The sequence below is a fragment of the Scaptodrosophila lebanonensis genome, unplaced genomic scaffold, assembly GCF_003285725.1.
Source record: "Scaptodrosophila lebanonensis strain 11010-0011.00,11010-0021.00 unplaced genomic scaffold, SlebRS2 tig00001410-arrow-pilon, whole genome shotgun sequence".
NCBI classification, from domain to species: Eukaryota; Metazoa; Arthropoda; class Insecta; order Diptera; family Drosophilidae; genus Scaptodrosophila; species Scaptodrosophila lebanonensis.
In genome coordinates, this window is record NW_022060738.1 from 5518978 (window position 1) to 5537909 (window position 18932).

Consider the following 18932-nt stretch of genomic DNA (forward strand, 5'->3'; position numbering starts at 1 on the left):
TTAGTTGGAATTTGTGTATAGATGTTATAGAACTATGTGAGCGTTGACGAACTGCTTCTCTACCGATGCACTTGAATTATTCCCCATGACTGATGCGAGCAAAAATGTTGACATGGGAAAGTAAAGTCCGCACATTTAGAAAAACTAATAAACGAATACACAGTAATATCCACTTAGTGTTATTTAATTACATATATGAAATGTTGAAAGGTTGTGATTAAAAAATGCCTCGTATACTCGCAGCCAGTCGACCTGAATGAGAGAAAGCTGCGGCATATTCTTCGAGTTATTACCCACTAAACATTTTTAAATCGTAGGCACGCCTACTACTATAATTTTAAAATAGAAAAGATGGAATCCAGAGGCTATTCAACTATCTTATGCACTACATAGTAATTATTCAATTACTGCTACTACACAGGCCGATTCATGTATGCACTGAACAGATTAAGAAACAAATTTCATCGGAAAAAATGAACCAACTTGAAGAATACTTGTATATATACTTTTGGAGGTCTGCCACGCCTGTTTCTGGGTGTTACTCACATTCGCACTGAACACATGTATCCCCCTTTATGCTTTAGGTACATGGTATAATTACTTTCAAATAGGCTGTATGAAATAGGCGTATAAGATAGATATTTTAATATACGAATAGACCTGTTTGGACAACACGTAGTGATCATTCTTTAGATTAATATTATATTATAAATATAGACTCTCGACTCAAATCAAACAACAAAGATTTACTTGATTGACTGCAGCCTACGTGTATATGGGGCAGAATCTCATAACTAATTAGTAAGATTAGTAGATCGCGAACTAAAATGTTCAAATAAAAAATAAACGAAGTCCCCGGAAGCAAAATGCGCACTTTCGATGAATATAATTTAAATTACGACTATTTCCATATCAGGACTTAAATCAGTAAAAACTAAATTTACGTTTCTCCTAAACTAGGTCAATAGTTTTAATATTGTCCGGCAATTTCTTCATTTCATTTACTTAGGAACAAGTGTTGAGAAAAAATAATTGGCAGGCTTATATATGAACAAACTGGTTTTTGAATAAATTTTCCCGTGTTTATAGCTCTTCTATCATTTTCTTAATTGGTATAAATACAGCCATTGAGTTATCAACCAGCAACACTTTTAAACTATTCACTTAGAATTTACAATGAGACCGAAGGCAATTATAGATATTATATAATTACAAGCTAATTTCATAAGACTTCTATTATTGGACACGTATTCTTGATTCAATATGTGGATGCTGGCGTACCAAAAGGAAAGTAATTTTTTTTTTAAAGATATTGTCATTAATACATTCAGGAACATAAATGCTTGGAATCATTAAAGTATATTTTTCTACATTGTAGACAAGAGCACTTGTTTTAGAAAACGGATGGAAATAAGCAAAAATACTCCAGAGTGTATAAAAAAGCAGCGTTTCAATTGAAAACTAGAAACTTTACAAATACAAATAACGTAACGCATAGCTACCTATTAAAAAATTCCAGGAGAATGCTGCTGTTTATTGGAAAACACTGCTCATAGCAGGAAGGGATTAACGCATCAATTTAAAGATTAGTATAAACTATTAATAGTAGGTAATTATTAGCTTTCAGTTAACAACTGAACTGCATTAAAACTGTTTATTGAAACATGGAATGTAGCTGTTAGTCGACTAATACGCAATTTCTGATCGTTAATTATTTTTGTACAGCTTTTTAATGTCTCCCTCTCTCCATTGCATTTTTGATGTTGGCTTTATTAAAATTGACCTAAACGAACAATGTCTTAATTACAGTATAATCTAGTTAATTTATGTATGACATGTGGATCTGGTATGTGAATGACAAGCCGGACGGGTTTCGTTTCTAATGGTAAGTAGGGTCATGAAAAACGGGATTGTTCAATGACTGTCGCAGGGTTAAAACATTTTATTTTTTTTTCCCATTTTTTGCCATGTTAGCTAATGCAAATGTTGATAAACAAAGAAGAATTTCTAACATGTATTTGTATTATTAGCGCCTGCTGATTGTGGTTTAGGCCCGTTAAACAGTTATGCTGAGTAAACATCTTATAATAATTTCCACTTCATACAATATCTTCTCTAATACTTGAGGCATTTAGTGTGTACAAAGTAGCAGACTTTGTTTTATAACAGCTTTGTAGATTTGTGATCAAGCTGCTTTTATGAATATATAAACAATATAGTACATACCTGAGTGGTCCTACCACAAGTTGTTAGACTTTAACTTTTGCCAAGCCATAAAAACGGTATTAAATAAATTTCTTTTATTATTGCAATAAGAATGTCTCTTTACGGGACTGTGAATTGGTTGCCATCATTGTAAAAATGAATTAAAGATTAGAGAGAGTGTATATATGAAATACAACAAATAGAAGGTCAACAAGTGCTAAAACCTTTGTACACCCGTTTGGTTAGTAAGAGTAATAATTTGTAAAAAAAAGTAGAAATATTTGTTGTATTTTAATACAAGTTGTCACACTTTTTATAATTAACTTGTTTAATACCTATTAATTGCGTTTTTAAGCAAAATACACCGGCCGGCACAATTCTATTGACGAATCGTATGCGCGACTATCGGAGTTTGTGGTTTTGAACTGTATATTAGCATAATGGTACAGTTTATAATAACAACAACAACATACACACAAAAAATAAATTAAGTAGACATGATACATAAATAATTTTACTATAACTATAAACAATTTTGCAAATAAACATCAGCACAAGCCAAAAAGAGAATAAAAGTTTTTTATGGACAAATAAAAATCTTTTCATTAAGAGAAGAAATAATTTGTAAGACAAATATTTCAGTTCCATATGGCTAACAGGCTGATTGAAAATCCATTCATCTCTTCTATTTCTCATGCCACAAAAATAAATTATAGTCAAATTTATGGTGGTCTCAAAGTCTGATATTGAATACTGTAGAAAAATAAAATGCTGCTTTGTATAAAACCAAAGAAGAAACTATTTTTAGGTTTTTAAAAATTAGAGTTAAAAGACATTTTCAAAAAGTTGTTGAAACCAAGATGGCTATATAATTTGTTAGCTTATAAATAATTTCTTAAGTCTTCTGTATTATTAAGCATTGTTTCTTTATTAGTAATCACATGTTGAAATGTTTATGCCAACCCATGACAACTAGTTTGATTTAGATATTGAGCTTCGATTTCTTAATATAATAAATAAACTATTAACTTGGTTCTTAGGGCGTGTGATTGTTAATAAATAAAAAGCATATTTTTGAGTTCGTGAACTTCTTTCCGGAATTTGTCAGGTACATGATATTATAAATAATTTATTATTTGTTTGTATAATGAAAACAAACTTGATTTGCATAAATAAAATAAAATTCATTAGCATTTAAAAAATGTTTGTGAAGTAAATAAAAAACAAGTGTTAATTTGTATTAAATTTACATATAAATTATTTTCGTTGTAATGAAAAAAAAAAGTTTAAGTATTATAACTCCGCATTTGAAGGATAATGTTGTTTTTTTTATTTGAAATAATTAATAATATTTGAATAATGTAGTTAATATATGAAATAACAAATATTTTGTACAATTATAAAGATCACTGAACTTTTTTTTTCGCTGTAAGTCCATTGAAGTCAATTCAGTGTAATATTCAGTGAGAAAAGCTTTTTGTTTGGTTCTGTGCTTTGCTAACGAAAAAGCTCAACGATAAAGTTTCTCATCGTAGGCAAAAGCTTAATTTACGATGATTTCAAATCAAACGGAAGCAAGCTAATTTAATTAAATATATTTCTATTGTATTGAATCTGTCATTTGGAGCAAATAGTTATAGTATTGAATGAATTTTTTTATAGTATTTGAAATTTTAAAACGCATTAGTTATATTTAAATTGATGTGAAAATCATTTTTAAAATCATTTCTCTTCATTATGAGTAAGAGAATAGTATAATCCAAGTAGTGCAAAAACACAAATTCAATCAAATGGTCTTTATTGTAGGCCATAGGCTTCGGCTTATCGTTTATTTTTGACCTGCCGTTTATGGCTAACCTCTGGCAATGTTCCATAGGCAATTCCCAATATCACCAACAGATACATTACGCCATCGGCTTATTTTGCAGATTATCGCCTTAACATTCTCAATTATTTCAAGTTGCTCGCTAACAATCAACAATCATAACAACGTCCGTCCAGCAAGTAACGAGCAACGAAGCGTTAAACGAAAGGGGCGTGGACAATGAAATGGGCATGGGGCTGGATGTGTGGGAACTACTGCGAAATACTGGTGCGGGCGCGTCGAGCCATTGACGTTGATGGTGCTGGTGATGGGCCAAGTCGTTCAACTAAATCAAAACATCAGCAAATAAAATGAATTATTAAATAGGAAAGTGGAGCGGCTAGCTAGCTAGCGCCCCCTTAATCAGTATTGAGGGGCGATGCGCAGCGGTTTTGCGCCCTTTGGGCTGTTGTTGCTGATGTCGATACATACATATTATACTCGTACATACACACATACATATATAAATACATATATGTGATGAATGAATGTCTCCTAAGTTTGTTTGCTTGGCGCACTAAAATGCTCTGTGATTTTTTCAATCAAAATTTCAAAGCCAACATAAGCTGCGAAGGATTTGGTGAATGTGTTTACCAATGCGCCCGTCTGTGGGCTGTTCTTGTGGCAGTCGATGGAGGAGTTTGGCGGATGATAGTGAACCGAGGGTGGGAGGAAACGCGAACTGTGCGTGGTTGTGCTTTGTCTTATTTTCATTTCGGTTCTGGTTTTTATTTGTTGTCTGTTATCTATTTGTATTTGCTTTGCTTTCATTTTGGCATGCCCATGTGCCCTGCCCTAGCCTGCTCTGCTCTGCTCTGCTCTGCTATGCTGCGGCGTGTCATGCAATGCGCTCGACTCTATGATTGTATGTTTATGTGTGAGTCTGTGTGAGAGGGTGTGTGTATTGCTGTTTACACGCGCTGGGGCCACGGCCATAAGGCGACAATCGTCGTCGTCGTCATCGGCATCATCATCATCAGTAACAGAGCGGCGGGAGCAACGGAGCAACAGAAGACTTAACGTTGGCTCGTTTGCGTTCAGGGCCTTGGTAATCCAAAGATGATGATATTCCCCAAACTAAATCAAAACGAAATCGAATCGAATTTATTGTCGTCTTCATTTTGCGCCTCAGATTATGCTACAGATTTTGTGTGTCGCCTGCCACGCATTGACGCATCCACAGATTTGTTTCATTTTTTTTTTCGGGTTTCAATTTCAGTGCGAACTTTCGCTTTTGGGTTCAACTAAGCGACAGCTACAGGGACAGACATTGGCATGCTATCTGTCGACTGTTTGGTACGAGTATACTATACAAGTATATACTATTGTGGGTGCCCCTTGGTTTGCTGCGCTATTGCCATAAGTTCGCCCGAAGCTACAGGTTATGGCTGACTGCTGTTTTTCGTTTTTGATTCGTTTGTGTGAGTGGGTGTGTATTTGGATGTGTGTGTGTGTGTGTGTGTTTGTTGTTTTGGGGTATTTTGTGTGTGTAGCATAGTTTTCTTAGTCTCATCGTCGCTCCTGTGCCTCGCCTGCCCGCTGTTACAATTTGCTTGATTGCTGTGTTTTGGACCAGCTGCAATCAAAAATACATCTAATACAGCTTTGACTGTCATTTGTCCCTCTTTTTGATCATTTTGTGGGGCAAGTTGCTGTGTTTTATTTTATTTTATTTTGCTTTTTATTTTGGCCATGCTGCGCGTAATTCGAAACATTTGCGTTAATTTTGTACGCATTTTGATAGGCACAATAATTTATGCGGTCTGTCGAAACGAAAGCAAATCTCTTCTAAAAAAAAAACAACACAAATGGTGTATATCTTATCTGAATTATAAATTAAGTGATGAGAAAACGATATAGATAAAAACAAGAAATGTATTAAAGCTGGCAAAAAAGCATTGATATTAAATTTAGATTTGTATGTTAAATATAAATTATTAATATAATAAGTATACAAGAATATAGAACATAAAGTATGTATTAAACACATAATTACGAGTGGTAAGGGTAGAATCGGAGATGCGTTGCATTTCCCATATATAAAGATTAGGTATAGTGAGTATAGAAGACTTTTAGCAAAAAAAATATGTTATAATTTAATGCTAGGAATAAATTGTAAATGTGTGTATAATAATTGGATTGAACATTACATATATCAAGCAAGTAGTATGCTGTAAATTAAAATATAATTTTAATGGATAAGTCTTTATGAGAACTGCAATGAACTTTACAGAGAACTCAAATAATTTGTATCGACCTGCACGCGGTCAACCGACTGGGGAGAGCGACTTTAATCATAGACTGCAGCATGCTACTGGGCGTCTTTTTAGAACATGTACATACTATACATTCAAAGAATTTTGGATATGATGAGGATAAGCTTGGGGGATGATTAAAACGCTTGAACACCTAATTTGTATATGCTGGGCGCTTGCTTGAGGCAGACTATCTTATTTGGGTTTCATACGTTTTTCCCCGAAATGAAGATTTTCTTTAAGTGATGCGTAATAAACTTCTCTTGAATACTTTCAAAAAAGGCATAAAATTAGGTTTCAGGATTTTTCTATATAAGAAACCATTTTCTAATATACGATTTAAATTCGCTCACATGCGTAAAAACTATACATCTTAAGTATTTAGAACAAATATAGCGGTTACGCCAAGTGGGCAGTCGTTCCTTACTTTCACTTGCTTCAAAACCAATTAGAAGCCATGTAAGCAGCTGTGGCCAAAAGAAAGTTTGCATGTTGCATGCGATGCCTGCCTACCCCACCAACATTCCCGATGCCACAGGCCGCGTACTGCTCGTAGCAGTCCATATGCGGCTCCTGCAGTGGTGCGCTGCCAAAAGAAATTAAATTTGTGACTAATTGTTGGCAAGTTAAGCACGAGCCAGGCCAACAAGAATAACAACAACAACAGCAACAACAGTTAGCAAGGCGTTGGACTGCAACAGGGTCTGATTTCAGGCTCACATTAGAAATGCCAACAGCAGAGGCGCGTTCGAGCATTTGGCGGCTGCCGCTGAGCCGCGACGATGCCTGCAAAAAAGCGGCGATGAATGAGTGTGTGTGTAAGTGAGTGTGTGTGTGTGTGTGTGTGTGTGTGCGAGCGTGTCTGTGTTTGGACGAGTTGTGGTTCAACTGCCTGCCAAGCTGCAAGTGTGTGAGTGTGTGAGAGTGTGAATCTGTCTGTAGTTGACATTTCTCAAAATGCTCCAATTGGTGCAGTTGACAGCCGCTTGTGGCTGCAACATACGCACTTACATATATAGTATATATATGTATGTATATACTTCCCACACATGTGTGTGCATTGCATTGATTTTATGGCCTTTAAACTTTTTATCATTTGTTTTTTGCTGCGGCTCTTTGCAGTGGCAGCGTCGGCGGCGGCGGCGGCGACCACCAACAACGCGTCTGCTGCCATAATTACGTTGCATGTCTGATTGCGGTTAGCCGCAATGTGACAACGGCCATGCATCATGCAAAACAAACTCGAAGCAATGCTCTCTGCCTCGCCTCGCCTCGTCTCGCCTAGCTACAATCGCTTAGCTGGAAAGTACTCTTGTACTTTCATGTTCAAAATTGCATCCTTCTAAGCAAATTGTAATAGAAGAAGAAAAGTAAGTTACTTGGCAGGTTTGCCGCTAATTGGCTACCGACTTTAATTTGGTAGCATTATTTGAAATCTTAATGTTTTGGGCCTGTTGCTATCCCACTCTTATTTATAAGTCAACATTAACAAAGATTGCAATACAATTTTATAAAAAATATGCTTATGGATTTTGCAACAACCAATTGCCTTCATTATAGGGTCACATTTAGTTCAATCAGATCGGGTACAATTTCTGTGTTTGGCTTGAAAGTACATTTTCAAATGTGCCAAAATTTATCTGAATAAAGGTTTAACTAAAATATCCCAAGATAATTTAAGAATATTGCCTTGTTTTTTCTTTTAATCGAATAAAGATGCCAAATTTTTTGAAAATGCTTGTGTATGAATAATGTTGATATACATCTAAAGATATGAGCACGCAGATGAATAGGTAGACAGACTTTTATATAGTACGAATATATATAAGTATGTAGACCTACGTTCATATGTAAAATTAGTCGCAAGCAAGTACTATATACACATGTAAATACAGTCATAATTAAAGCCGGCCAGCTGTGATTCCGTCAAAGGGCTTAGTTATTGTTATTATTTTTAATTCCACTTGCAATTGCAAATTGTAAGCAGATTATAGTTTAAGCTATAGCAGCTAAGGCCTTAACCTATAACACATATAATTACTCATAACTTTTAAACGAAATAAGCTTTATATTAAAAAAAGGTAAGGCCATGATTGATTCGATCACCCTTTCGGATGTCGTGCAGTAATATGTGCGCAGATTCGTGCTCTGGACAAAACGATGGATTATTGGCATCAACCTCAATAAATCTGACATGTGAAACACTCATTACAAGCGTAAGAAAATCTATCAGTATCAACAACAACAACATTGTTCATGTACAAAACAACTTTTGTTGCAGGTTGATCCACGCCAAAGGCTTCTGTTTTTATACCCTGCACCCGTAGGGTAAAAAGGGTATATTAGGTTTGTGCAAAGTATGTAACATGCAGAAGGAAGCACTCCGACCCCATAAAGTATATATATTCTGAATCAGCATGATGAGAGAAATCGATCTAGACATGTCCGTCCGTCCGTCTGTCCGTCCGTCTGGATAAACGCAAGGATCTCAGAAACTATAAAAGCTAGAATAACCAAAGTTGGTATCCAGATTCTCCTATGTCCGAGAAAGGAGGAATTTTGGCATTTTCCCCCCTTCCCCCGCTACAGAATTTCATCAATACCGTCCTCATTTTAAAAGCTAAATCGGTTAGTTCTATGAAAAGTTATTAGCGAAACAATTTTACTTCGGTACTACGCCCACAAGCTGCAGCATCAAGTTCGCTCTTCTTCTTCCTTATGCTTATACCTCAGTGCCGGAAGTTTACCTGGGTACAGGGTATTTCACTGTCGGGCTTGCTCTACTGTAGGGTTCTCTCTTGTTATAATTATGATGTTATTTCCTGTTAGTTGTTCGAATAGCATTCGAATAGTTGTTCGAAAAGCATTTTTAACCTTTAAAAATATTGAAATGTAATATATTTCTAGTATATTTAAATCGACGACAATAAACTTCAAATTACAAAGTTGCGAAAAATATTCAAACTTATTATGAAATATAATAAACTTAAATATTTGTTATTTGAAGTGGACTCATTAAAATTGAATATGGTTCAACATTAAATTGAGCATGACACACTTTAATGATAAAGATGTACACTTTGTTTTGGATATTATTATAAATTATTATATTATTATAAACTTATTATATTATATATTAAATAAGCATTTGAATATGTCATAAGTTCAACTTATGTTGCTTACTATATATTTGATTTAAATACGAAATATTACAACATTGAATTGAATATGAAAATATTAATTTTTACTGTGAAATTTTTTTTGAGTGCATCATTTGTTTTTATGTTGATTGTATTGTTATCTTTTGCAAATATTTATATTAATTCAAGTTATTATAATCGTAAGAACAGTAAAATTAATCAAGTGGAAAACAAGAATTGTACACACCTCTGAAGTCGAAAGGGAATTACAAAACTAATTATATGAGTTGTATTCAAAAGTTGTAATTTGCTGTAATACTTAAACTTTTAGTTTATTGTGTGGAAACTTTGACTTATTATTTTGGTTGGTTTCCTTTTATCGTGTGTAGCATGTGTAGGCTTAGTGTGTCCTGTGTTTGCATGCAGGACGTTTTATTTGCTTTTCGTATGTTGTAATTGAAATTTTGTTTCTGTCACGTAACTCATACACCTGTCATTGCATTTCAAACTCGTTTTGTAATTTTGAAAACTTTCATGGAATTGTTAATGTTGAAGGCATGACGACAACATGGGCATATAAAGTTGTCAATTACGATTGCTATGTCCTCTACCCTTCTATAACAATCTCACTGCAGCCCCTCCCCTGGTGTTTGCCACATGTTTGACTCGATTTGTAACGAAAAAGTACGAAATAATGGCACAAAGAAGAGCAAATTTGTTTTTGATAGAAAGTCATGTCAAAAACAATGACCAAACTATTGTGCTATCTGTCCTTTGCTCACATACGAGTAAATACATACATACAAGTATGTATGTTCAACTATACATATCTAAGAGGCTGGGTGTATGTATGATTTAGCTGTCCATACACGTGCATGCATGTGTGTCTGTGTGAGTGTCTTTGGCTGGGTTAACGTGGGCACTTGAAAAGTACGCCCAGAGCCGAGTTGACCCTCATCAAAAGCTAACTAAAAACTTTTCTTTTTACTTAGTTTTTATTTCAGTTTTGCCTTGTTGCTCCATGTTCTTGTTGTTGCCCCCCTTGTAGTTGCTGGAGTTGTTGTCTTTTGGCCAAAGTGGAAAATAAATGGTTCCACAGGCTGACCATTTGCGTGATGTGTGGGTGGCTGTTGGCCACACACGCACTCACATACATTTGTACAATCGCCGTCAAAAAGTTGAAAACTAAGAGCACTTTTTGCCCAACAACAACATCTGCAGAAGGAACAACAACAGCTGCGGCTGAAACAAAAGTCACAACACGAAACGAAATCTGAGCCAAAAAAGCCAATAGGAATTTAAACAGTTTGACGCATTAAATAATCATTGAGCGGAAACGAAGGGAGGGGTGCTCAGAATTAGGGATGTACATATGTAGGTGATGCGTCTTAAACGATCATCCGAGGAAAAGAGGAAATTAGGGATGGGTGCAAGCCTACAAATGACACTAGTTACGAATTGTGTGAAGATAATTACGATAATTTATTGTGTGGATAAGTTACGTAAAGGACATGATCATTTAGTTTGAGTTATCGAGGAGTTTTGACATATTCTTAATAGTAAGAAATTTTACTAACTCAGCTTAAATCCCCTACATCCACTATTATTATTTAGAAAGGATTCCCTTAAAAGTCTTTACATGTTTATAATCTTTGTAAAAACATAAGTAATTTCACAAAAATGATGATTTCAAATAAGTATTAACAATACGAAAAAAGTCGATTTTTAGCAAAACTATTAAACATTGATTAAAACTATTCTGAATCGATTCTTTTCGCAGCTCGAATCCAAGCCCCTAGGTGAATTAAGAGAAAATTGACTCTTGTTGTCTGGGAGAATCTGTTTCAAAGAAAGAACAATTATTCCAAAAGGCTAAGATTTTTTGGAATTCCAAATAAACTATCCCCATGAACCTATTGCAGAAAAAGAAATAAGCCACAGGGACATAATAAGGCGAATGGTTAGACAGATTTGACAAGAATTCGGAATAAACATGGCGGCATTTGATCACGAAGAAAGCGATTTTTCATTACGATAGTGTACCGGCACATTCATCTTTAATTCATTCATTAACAGTTCCTACCTTACTGTTCTTGGAGTAATTTTTCTCCACAAGCTCACTATCGGTGAGGCAGACTGCTGGGCCCTCCTAGGTTGACTTAATTTTTCAGTTCCCTGTATACCAACAAAGAATTATTTTCCATTTTTCTTGTCTAGATGCAAAGCTGATTACTCTACGCACAATTTTAAGTTTTAAGGTCATTTGTTCTAATTATAATGATCTTTCACATTTACTTTCCATAGAACTCTTTCTCTGTCCAGGGCATAGCTTGCTGGACTGGCAATCAAATTTTCCCCCACCCGGTTGGAGATTGTCCTTTTTTTCTTTCTGCTCATTACTTCGTCCAGATAGCTTTTAAGTAGAATTAAGTTTTCTCCTCTACTAACTATTTTTTTTTCAGTTTGCTGGCCAAATGGCAAATAAAATTCCACCTACGTGTCGGAGACATTAATAGACATATTGTGTAGAAATTTTTGAGGTTTTCTTATTTTTTAAGTTGATTGATTATATTATTCTATATCTTTGTTGTAATTTAATATAATATAGTAATCTATATCGTCTGCACAATCTGTTGATTTATTAAATATTAATGCCAGAAATTCATCAGAATCCAAATCGATATATTTTTTTATTTCAATGATATGATACATATGTATGTATGTATTATTATTATGGTATTTCCGTAGGAAATTTAAAATATTGAGACCGGTACTAGAGATAATAGACATTTTACTGAAATCAACTTTTCTCAACTGTTCTCTGTTGACTATAAAGACGTGACATAAAACGGTGAACCGGGTTTTTGACGTTAATGTTTTTGTAACCCTACGTGCCTAGTTTATTATGCGCCCATCCGAAAGCCTAGTCTTCACATTACTGCCCGCATAGGATTTGTTAAGCTAAATACGCACAAATCTGCTAAATGTCAACGTTGTCAGGCTCATGTTCGTCTTTCACGTCCACTTGGGCCCAAATCCATATATAATTATGACCCGTATTTGCAGCTAACCAACGAAGTGTTTTTGCTATAGACATGTACCTAAGTGTGTATATATACATACATGTTTGGGTGTGTGCGTATGTGCATGTATGTGTTTGTATTGGTCCAAAGCTGCTGTAAGGGCTGCTACGTTATGCATATTTCACCGCAGACCAAACCAAAATGTCTGTCACCTTGCTCCATCCATGCTGCTATCTCCTTACTCCATGCTCGTTTGCCGCGTCAACTTAATTACGATTCGTGCTTATCACGATCAGAGCCATCATCGTCGTTGTTGTCGTTCTTGTTGTCGTCGTTGCTGTTGCTGTTGTTGTACTAGGTATTGTTGCTGTTGCTGTTGTTGTTGTTGTTGCTGTCTTCGTCCACCGTAACAAGTGCCACTTCATCAGTCAGCATCGACGTTGGCGCCGCTGGCTGTTGTCCACGCCTCGTGTTACCTAGTTACCTTCACCGCCGCACAATTCAGCTGTTGCTTCGCCCTTCTCGCCACCAAGACCAACAACAGCACCACCACCAACACCACCACCACCACCGCCAGCGCCACCCCCTCTGATGATTCTGTATGCTTTAGGGTCTAGCAGTCCCTTTGTTTGCACGCGACTTACGGCAGTGAAGGCGTTCCACAGGTTCTGCTCGGCCGCGTGCGTTTATGTGTATACATACACATACACTTATGTATATATGTACGCCTGTGTGTGTATGTATGGTTTTTGGGTTTTCTGTTTGAGCGCACAGGGGTGGGCTGGCGGGCGAGCGGGCGAACGGGCGGTCAGGTGGGTGTTTCGGTTGGTTGGCTGCTGGGCGGTCGCTGTGGCGTTTGCTCGGCTTAGCGCTAAAATGTGTGCATATGCTTTAGTCCTGTATGTGTGTGTATGTTTGTGTGTGTGACAGTGTATATGTACTAGTGTGCGTTTGTGTATGTATGCTGATGGAATTTTAATTAAATACTCCGGTGTCTATGTTAATTTATATGCGCATATGCTAAGCAGCCCCAACATTGCCAGCACTAGGCCAGCGCTTCATTCAGTTCCAGCCTCAGACCAGCATGGAGAGCTCTGCGCCTTTTTCCTTCTCAACAAAAGCAACGCCGCACAGTGGCGCATTTCATTCATTTCTGAAAAGCATTCTGGAATAATGGAAAATCGAGAAATCGAAAAAGTTAATGATTACGTAATAGTTGTATACACTTTATAATTCCTTACATATTTCAGTCCCATTCCATGAAATCAGAAAAATATTCTCATTAATAATTTTAAAAAAAAATGCTCAATGTTTAAAAATACGTGATTCTCTTTATACTTGTATTAAGGTGATAATGGACATTTTTCATTCATGTTGTCAATATTTAAATTAAAATAAAAAACATTAATTTTCCATATTTAAGAAATGTCTTTTCTTACATGTAAAAATATTACTGATTTGTATGAAATGTTTGCATAATTTCTAGTTCAAATGTACGATGAATTCCGTTAAGTTGTATATTCAGGGTGAAAATGTGCATGCAAGCAAGCGAATTTTTTTTTTTTTTTTTTTTTTTTTTTTTTTTTTTTTTTTTGATACATTCCATTCCCCCCTAATAATGATTTTCCATAACTCAGAGACTTTAGTTTCTCCACTCAATTTGTTTTTATATATACACCTATATTAAAAATCGTGTATAATGTATAAAAAGAAAAGCGATTTCCTTTTGACGACTAAATAAATAATATATTAAAATATCAACGCAATTATTTACAAATTTCGTCATATTTATAATTATATAAAATATTTATATAATATAAAATAAATGCAAATAAATATCGGAACTTTCCATAAATAATGATCACAAAGATTTCTTCTAGCAAAAAAAGAGTGTTTTTTGGGGTTATTTTGATTAATCATTTATTTAATTATCTGTCGGAGATTAAGTTTTAAAGTTTTGCCATGGGAGATCGATACAAATTAGATATTTAAAGAACCCTAAATTTCATATTTAGCCCACTGTGCTGTGGTTCTGTTGCCATTGATATGCTTGTTGTCGTCTGCATTGGTGTTGTTACTCTTGTTGTTGTAGTTTTTATTGTTGCTGTAGTTTTTGAAGTGGCTGCGCATGTTTGTGATTAAGAGCTTTATAGTGTCGCGTATATCCTTGTCCTTAACGCGCCTACCTCGTTGCCATAATCGCCATCATCATCATTATTATCATCATCAACATCATCAGCATCATTGTAGTCATCATAATCGTCGTCATGCCCGAGTCTCATTGTTTAAAATTTAATTATAATTTTTAATGCTTAGTAAGCACTATTTCTCGGTATTTGCCGTCGGCCACCTGTATGTGTGTGTCTTTGCGGCTTTTTCTGTATATTTATATATGTGTGTGTGTGTGTGTGCTTGTCGGTGTGTGGATTCCTTTCTTTGTTTGCAACATTTTGCGGTAAAGCCACTTGATATTATCACGTCGCCGTTTCGTCTGTCTGCACTTCTGTTTATATACTAATATATATGTATATAGTATATATAAATATACGTGTGTGTGTCTGTCTGTCACTCTCTGTCTGCGGCTTTGTCTATTTTTGTGCGTCGCGCACCTTTTCGAGATGAAATGCAAAGAACTTGATATGGAAATAATTTGTTGGGCACAGCTTGAAATGTAAGCGACAACATCAACGACAGCAACAAAAGCAACAGCTTGGGTTTGTCCCATAAACCTTAAAGGGTTAAGCAATTTGGCGCTACGATTTGCATGGTAAAGCCCGGGCGCCAAAACAAGAGTTGAGCGCTTTTGATTATGATAAAGCGAATGCTGAAATTTTGCACAGTTTTAGGGGCAGATTTTCCGGGGCAGCATAAATTATTTGGCCAAATTGTTGAACGTAGCAATTATGTGCTTATAAATGCGAATAATTTGTGACTGTAAACAGATTAATACGTTTTAAATGGTTGTATTGAATTCTTTAGAATTTTGTTACACCAATATATTTGGGATAGGAATAAATAATTTTGTAGACTAAAAGTCTGTCATATTTATAGAAAACTGGGCGATGTTTGTCTTCAGTAATAAATTTTGCTATCGTAGCTACTAATGAGTGGGGAGGCCAGAATCTTTCTTGGGATATAAAGGTCAATAAATTGCAAAGCATTTTGTCGTTCATGTGTTTTATTGCATTCTATTATGATTAAGGCACTTTACCTCAATATTTATTAAGGGGATTAAGATATGCGTCTAAGCTAAGCAAAAGCACATTGATATTAATAAATTATGTTTCATAATTTTAATAATTTATGTTTTCCGACAATTGAAGTCCTTTTAGGGGGCGATGGTTTGGGAACAATAAATAATAATAGAACAGTTATGCTTCTGGCTAGAGCTTCTTAAACACCGTTATGTTCAGAATTGAACCCAGTAATTTATTTTAGTGTGGTCGATGAAGTGTGTGTATCGTTTAAATTTCATATTTACCTTCAATCACATCTAATAATTTAACAAAAAGTGTTGATTTTTTAACATTTGGTAACCGTTTTTATTTGAATTGGAAAATATATGCATATATTTTTATTTATATATATATATATATTTATATGTATTGTTTGTTTTTTTACATTTATGTAATACCATTCAGTTCATTTGCTATATAATTTTCTTCTTTTCAGCCGATCTCTAATCCAGTTCATGCACATTACTCACTATACATAGTTTGTCACTTAAGATTAGGCCGCTGTCTTGCTTTTGCGTTGCGAAGACTGCGTAAATTTCTATGGCTTTTGGTCAACAATATACAATATATATGTATGTAGGTAGTTTAAGCTGATATACGAAATATGTATATGTATGTGGATAACTATTTACAATATTGGATATACATAAATCATGTGCATTTGGTAAGCCCCTGTCAACTTGTGCATGACGTCAGCCGGCGCTAGGCGCTTGCATCGATATCCACATTCATTTTCGCCAGATTTGCGCGACTCGTCGCGTGTCCAGGCTGCAGACGCAGTGCCTCGCGATAGCAGTCCACAGCTTGTTGCTTGAAGCCCCGCATCTGGAGTATGGCGCCCAAGTTCGCATGTGCATGCGCAGCCTGTGGTCGAAGCGCCGCCGCCTTGCGGTACCAGAGTTCGGCCTCGGGAAGTCGATTGAGGAGGCGCAGGGCGTCGGCCACAGCACTAAGTAGCGCATAGTCCAAGGGCGCAAGCGCAGCCGCACGCTGATGATAAGCAAGTGCCTCGATGCGACGCTCCTGACGGTCGAGGAAGTCGGCTGGAAGGAGAGAAAGGTGTTTGCGTGAAAAGGACATGTTTTAGTTTTATATTGCAATGTAGTTGTTTTTCAATTTCAAAGGATATACTATACAACTATAACATTAAATCAGAGTTATATCTTTAATTTTGGCATGTTAGTATTGGAGGCTGTTCTTAGAGCGATTGTTTAAGTTATCTTTTATTATTTATATGACAACATAAGCATTAAAAGGATGGGTTGCATGAAATTAGATAGCTTGAAAGATTTGATTCTGACTGTTCTGATAAATCATTCATGAAATGAAAAAAATTAAGATGTGAGAAAATTTTTAGCCGTTGTTACAAACAATAGTTAGCCCTATCCTCGCAACTTGGTTGTGCCTATTGTTTCGTTTTATTTTATTTATTTCATTGATAAAGCTGTCGATGGAAAAAAATCAATAATATAGAGAGCTTAAACTAAACAAAACTAAATAATAAAAGAGCCTATAGGAATTACAAAAATATTTAATGACGAATCCGACTCGGTGGGGGGTTTTATTTGCCAAACGGCCAGCTATACCCCGATTCACTGCAGAGAGACGTTATTGGACCTAACACAAAAAGAAATGGAGATGAAAAAAGGAAGACGTCAAATTAACTTAAAATAATAATAAATTAAAATGAAAATACCTAAATAATAAAAGTATTATGCAGTACTGCTTTTGATGAAACTGTAGACTATGTTGAGGCATTATTAAAAAATAACTTAAAGGTAGAAAATTTTCTTAGCATACACGTATATTTATAGATAAAAGTTACCCTATTGTTAAAGAGCTCTTTGATCGGTCCGATAGCAGATTTATGAAATACGTAGACTATATATGGTTGTGATAAATTTGATAAACTGTGTATGGATAAGGCAGTTTACGTATCAAGTTGGTTGAGCTTAGGCAAGAAGTATTCGGTCTTCATACGGGCAGACGGACTTTTCTATACCGAGTCGCCTCGCAATACTGCATATATTTCTTAAACATCCCCCAATCTACGCGTACCATATATTTACAGCTTACTGAGAAAGCAGAAACCCTAATATGCCCAATATATTTTACAAATTTATAGTCCCAGAATTTGCACACGTATTTGCTAATTTTCAAATTTCATTCTAGACCAATAAAGTACAAAATATTGTACTGATTTGGGATTTACTTTTGCTTAAATGATTTCAATCATATTCATTTATTGTGGGTTTTTATATTGAATACCGCCAACTTACCGTAATGATGATGTGCGCTGGCCTCTGACGGTGCCAGTTGCAGGGCACGTTTGAACCAATGCTCCGCCTCGGCATATCGACTGCTCTGTGGGTTCAAAAAAAATGTAATGTAATTTTTATACGATACAAGAACTATTTGCGAACGTACATTTCTGGCCAGTGTGAGGCCGTAGGACACGTAGGCCGCTCCACGTTGCGGCTGCAATTGTAGCGCGGTCCGATGATGCCACTCTGCTGCATGCCACTGCTGTAGTTCGCCCAGCACATCGCCCAAACGCTGATGCAGCACTGCACGCTGCTGCTGATGCAGCGGCAAGTTGTCCAGGGCTTCGCGGAAAACGTCTAAAGCCCTCTCCGGCTTGTTTTGTATGCGATAGAGTGCACCGAGCTGCAGATAAGCGCTATAGCGTGCCTCCTCATGAGCGGCACGATCACGCACGCCACGCCCTTCAAGGCGTGCGCCAAGGAGCAACACCTCGGCGGCCTCCTTGTGCCGTTCGAGAGCCAGCAACGATGTACCCAGATTCAGATAGGCGGTGGCCAGTTGGGGGCGAAGTTGAATCGCACGCCTGTAGCAGGGCAAGGCGGCGCTGTAGTTCTGTTGTTGTTGATGCACAATGCCCCTGAAAGTATGCAATATAAAAAGTGTTGAAACTATCTTTGCTGCCACTTTTTCCATCTTTCTATTTGTTTTTCTTTCTTTACTCTTTCGACTTGAGCCAAGTTATGCAAGGCGCTTGCCGTTCATAACTAGCAGCTTGTTTAAAAATGCAGCAAAAAAAAGGGAGGAAGAAAACTGTGCAGTTACTTAGCCCAGCTGCTAGTTTAGTCCCAGCAGGGCGAAATGAAAAGCAGGTCATGCTAATAGTGTGCCAAGTAAATTAACTTTGGCTGTGTTTTGTTGCGGTTGCTCTTCCCTAATTTGCAGCG

The 18932-nt window shown here is 36.2% G+C and overlaps 1 protein-coding gene across 1 annotated transcript in view; it reads right to left on the reverse strand.

Annotated features, from left to right (window-relative positions):
• Positions 1-16001: 16001 nt before the first annotated feature.
• Positions 16002-18932, reverse strand: part of LOC115630522 (protein O-mannosyl-transferase TMTC1) — a 118197-nt gene continuing 115266 nt past the window's right edge. Inside the window, exons 7-9 of the mRNA XM_030527126.1 lie at positions 18151-18625; positions 18003-18087; positions 16002-16766 (exon numbers count right to left, since the gene is read on the reverse strand). Coding sequence (XP_030382986.1) covers positions 16426-16766; positions 18003-18087; positions 18151-18625 — 901 coding nt within the window. The 3' untranslated portion in view covers positions 16002-16425. The remainder of the gene's footprint in view (positions 16767-18002; positions 18088-18150; positions 18626-18932) is intronic.